At 33.7% G+C, this 4951-nt stretch overlaps 1 protein-coding gene across 1 annotated transcript; it reads right to left on the bottom strand.

Annotated features, from left to right (window-relative positions):
* Window positions 1-3022: 3022 nt before the first annotated feature.
* Window positions 3023-4186, bottom strand: LOC136070929 (glutathione S-transferase T3-like). Its single transcript, XM_065781581.1, has 2 exons — window positions 3868-4186; window positions 3023-3789 (listed from the first exon to the last, which is right to left on the bottom strand). The coding sequence occupies exon 2, from the start codon at window positions 3769-3771 to the stop codon at window positions 3208-3210; it is 564 nt and encodes a 187-aa protein (XP_065637653.1). The 5' UTR covers window positions 3772-3789; window positions 3868-4186; the 3' UTR covers window positions 3023-3207.
* Window positions 4187-4951: the final 765 nt, after the last annotated feature.

The following is a 4951-nucleotide window of genomic DNA, read 5'->3' as shown; positions in this document are numbered from 1 at the left end:
TTAGGTGGGTGGCCTTATGCATTTACCTGCTATTGTCCTTATATGGCATGGTGAGGTAGCAAGTCTTACCTTTATTACATAGACTAGAATGACATGTCTCTGGCACAAGCTTTAGTCCTTGACTGTACGAGTGAATTTATAGGAAAAGAACCTAACCATGGATCCCAATAACCAAGCAAAAGGTCGAGAGTCAGAATTCATTGAATGAAAACTTGCAACAATGGAAGAACCTACTTTCTAGGTTTCGAACCAACTAGTAGGGTTGATTCAGAGGCACTATGAAGTTTAAGTAGAAGAGTAAACTTCAACGAAAAATTGCCGAGTAAGAGCATTCACATCAGTATGTGTATTTTACACATCCATTTTTACACTAAAAACCTACTTTTTCTATTTTACACATTTACTTTTACAAAATACCCACATCAGTTCATTTATTTTATAAGATATTTCAATAAAATATTCATTATACTCCATTTTTTTATTATTTCTCTAATGATCATACTTTTTTTAATTTAAACTTATATTTTAAGTAAACTACCAACACCGGTGGCTCGGCCAATGGAGCCGCTCGTGTTGGAGGTCCGATGGCCGAACCACCAAAATAGTGGCTCCGGCGAACGTCGTCGGATTGGTCTCGCCGCCCACCGTACCGCCAAATAGTGACCCACCGGAGGGTGGATTATTAAAATAGTGGCTTCGAAGAACGCCGTTGATGCCCAAACTACCAAAATAGTGGCTTTGGTGACCGCCCACCGGATTGGTGTCTCCGACCATTGTACCCCCATCACCAATGGGCCGATTGTTGTAATAGTTGCTCCGACTACCGCCATCGAATTGATGTCTCCGACCACCGTATTGGTAGAATCGGTGACCGAATCAATGTCTCCTACCAACGGTCATTTTCTTTTTTTTACCCTACGGTCATAATTTTTATTGTTATATCCACCGGTCATAATTTTGAAATTCAAATGGTAATTCAAACCTAACTTTAAACCCAATGGTAAATTAAAACCTAAAAGTCTTTTTTTTTTTTTTTTTTTTTTTTTTAACTTGTAAATTCAAACCTAAATGTCATATATATATATATATATATTTTTTTTTTTTTTTAACTTTAAACCCAATGGTAAATTCAAACCTAAAGGTCATATTTTTAACTTTAACCCAATGGTAAATTCAAACCTAAATGTCATATTTTTTAACTTTAAACCAATGGTAAATTCAAACCTAAAAGTCTTTTTTTTTTTTTTTTTTTTTTTTTTTTTTTTTTTTTTTTTAACTTTAAACCCAATGGTAAATTCAAACCTAAAAGTCATATTTTTTTTTAACTTGGTAAATTCAAACCTAAATGTCAATTTTTTTTTTTTTAAACTTAAACCCAATGGTAAATTCAAACCTAAAAGTCATATTTTTTTAACTTTAAACCCAATGGTAAATTCAAACCTAAAGGTCATATTTTTTAACTTTAAACCCAATGGTAAATTCAAACCTAAAGGTCAAAATTTTGAAATTCAAACTCAAGTCACATTCTTGCTCTATAAATATGACCATTTTCTCTCTAATTTCCATCCACTTCTACAAAATTATCTCTTCCATTTGGTTTTTGTTTTCTCTTAATGGATTTCCATAATGACATTGATTTTATTTTTCCAAATGATGAGCCTCCATTTGACTCATCTTCTGATGATGATGAGTTGGAACTTACTCTAGCTATTGCCATAGAAGAATTAAACAACGAAGGAGCATCAACATCACGACGTCGTTCGGCTCAACCTCGCAAGAGACCGTAAAAGACAACATTTTGCTTCCTCACAAGAGGCAGCTAGGAAGATGTCGAACGTGCTTTTGGAGTACTTCAAGCGCGATTTGCAATTGTGCGTGGGCCTGCACGTTTTTTCCACTTGAAACGCTTAAGGACATTATGATGCATGTATAATATTGCATAATATGATCGTTGAAGATGAGCGCATACTTAACCCTTGAGAAAATGACTTTGATTATGATCAAATCGATAATAATGGACCTGAACCGGTGTCACATAATCCCACTTGTAACCTTATGCAGTTTATTGAACGTCATAATTCCATTAGAGATAGAGGAATTCATTTTCAACTTCAAGCGGATCTTGTCGAGCATCTATGGCAACTACAAGGCCAGTCGTAGGAATTTGGAATTCTAAATTTCTAAGTATTACTACTTTTATTAATGTAAACCTTCATTGTTATTTAATCCTCAATATTTACTTTATATTTCAAAATGGTCTATTTCACTATTCTTAAAAATTTTTGTTTTATTCTTTATACTTTTATATTTATGTCAATAAACTTAAATGTGGCACGACAATCAAAAGACAACTACAAACACAGCACAGTTATACCATACATTGACATTCTATACCTAATAATTCATTTGGACCACAATTAAAGGAGTCGGACTATACTGCTAAGCAAGAAATATGCAGAAAATAAAACAGTTTCTGCAGAAAAATTAAAACAGTTTTTGCAGAAAAATAAAACAGATCATTATGCAGAAAATTAAAACAGTTTCTGCAGAAAAATATCAACGCGAAAAATATCATTATGCAGAAAAATAAACAGTTTCTGCAGAAAAAAAAACAGATCATTATGCAGAAAATTAAAACAGTTTCTGCAGAAAAATAAACAGATCATTATGCAAGAAAATAAAACAGTTTCTGCAGAAAATAAAACAGTCATTATCAGAAAAATAAACAGTTTCTGCAGAAAAATAAAACAGTTCATTATGCAGAAAAATAACATTATGCCTAGAGCTAAACAAGCCCAGCAGCACAGCAGCAAATGCAGGTATGCAGCTGCAACAAGCGACACCATAACATTATGCAGAAAAACAAAACAGTTTCTGCATAAACAAATAATTCTGCAGAAAAATCAGCAAGTACAACCACTTGTAATTATGTAGAAAAATCAGTAATTATGTAGAAAAATCAGCAAGTACAGCCACTGCACAACAGAGACATTGCTTCACCCAAAATAGAATGACAAGAACATAATCACAAATTAAATTCAATAATCAAGTGCTATTGTCCGTGCACAATACAAAATTTACAACATTGCATTTGTTCCCTTGCACAAGTAAAGACTACAAAAAATCATCTATGTCAACTATGTGCTAGGTATCTTTGCACTATACAAAAAATTACTTGATTAGATATTGTCAATAATAACATTCAAATTATGATGGATATTTAGACCTTAACCTCTCCAAGATTTCCAAGCGATGTAGACGAATGTATTCTTTTTGCTCAGGATCCATGGTTCTTGTATCTTTCATCATAATTTCATCTTCCATTTTCCTTTTTTCTACTTCGTTTTTCTCTTCCTTGATACGAATCAACTCTTTTCGTTCTTCGGATGCAACGCGCATTAACTCTCTTCGTTCTTCTAATGCAATGCGCATACTTTCCTTTTTCTCCTCATGCATTCTCCTCTTTTCTTCCTTGATTTCGTCCAATTGGGAGGAAAGCATTGGGACCACGTCATCACAATTCTTTCTTTTCTTTAATTTCTCTTTCTCGGCCTTCTTGCCTATGGGTCTCTCCAAGGTTTCACTGGTGTTCGTCTCATCATTATCTTCATCTAGATTTATTGAGCTTGCAAAAGGATGAGAAGATTGTGTGGCTGGTTGTCTTTTGCGGGCCTTCAAATTCTCTCTTACAATCAACCACTTAGCTTCATTCCTCAAAATTCTCCAACAATGTTCCAATTGAAATGCAGTTTTGCAACTATCTAGATACATAGCTTTTGCATCTTCAATCTACAAAAGTAAATAACGAGAATCATAAAACTAAAAGTGTATTGATGTACAATAAATATTAGATAATCATCGAAATACCTTGTCATGCTCAGTTTTACCACTTTCATTCTGGTTCTCAATTTGGGCCAAGCATCCACAAAACTTGTTGGTCTCCTTTTGAATTGTTTGCCACCGACTATTTAAAGAATCCCTGGTGCGGTTAAATTTCTTGTCATTGTGGAAGGTGGACCAAATTCTCTCCCAAAATGTTGCGTGTTTTTGGTCCGTTGATGTCACGGCATCTAAGCTAACATTGAGCCATGCCGACACTAGCTTAATGTCTTCATCTATAGTGAAGTTGATTCCCCGTTGTCGTCTCTTAGTAGTTCTCTTTTTTTCAATGGGGGTATAGATTGTCCTATTTCAACTTGGGGTGGAGATTGACGGACATTCACGTCTAAATGTGGAGTGGACATTAAAATGATACTGTCAAGAGACTCAAAACCTTGTTCATTTACTTGTAAAATGTCAAGAAGAAGGGATTTTGATTTGTGAGTCCATCACCTAAACAAACACCAAAGTAATTCAGAAGCAGCCTAATAAGCAACAAAATTGAAAACAAAAAAAAGCAAAACAATTCANAAATTGAAAACAAAAAAGAAAAGGCATTCCTCAAAACAAATTCATCACACATTAAATAAACAATATTAGCACATAGTAAAAACACTCAGCATTACCAAAAATAAAAAATAGCTAACTAGCATGGAATTAATGGGTTATGAAATTCTCTTTTATTTCGGATAACTGTGTGATGTACATAAATGGGTTGCTTTATCAATTTAATTTTTCTTGATGATGAATATCTCTTTATGTACAGTACAGTTGGATGGGTTTTTGTAGTTAGTCTTTTATTATCACCTTCCCCTAAATCAAACAAGCAAAAACATCATAAGTAGACCCCAAAATAGCTACATGCATGCAACAAAATTAAATTCTAAAAAAAAAATCTGAGAATAGATCTGCATAAAACTAAAATATTAGCTAATAATTAAACCAAACTGACTAGGTGCTAAACAATGGAGACAAATGTAAGTCTGTCTAGGTCTTTAAGTCAAGGACCACAATGTGAACTTTAAGAACTAATCTGGGTCCCAACTAAAGGACTCCTAAATCAGTTAGGCAA

Source organism: Quercus suber, unplaced genomic scaffold, assembly GCF_002906115.3.
Source record: "Quercus suber isolate HL8 unplaced genomic scaffold, Cork oak 2.0 scaffold_271, whole genome shotgun sequence".
In the NCBI taxonomy this organism is placed as follows: Eukaryota; Viridiplantae; Streptophyta; class Magnoliopsida; order Fagales; family Fagaceae; genus Quercus; species Quercus suber.
This window is presented reverse-complemented; position numbering and strand designations above follow the sequence as displayed.

Excerpts from the sequence above, each read along its gene's own strand:
- LOC136070929 (XM_065781581.1), bottom strand. The coding sequence starts at position 3,771 with ATGTATCTAGATAGTTGCAAAACTGCATTTCAATTGGAACATTGTTGG.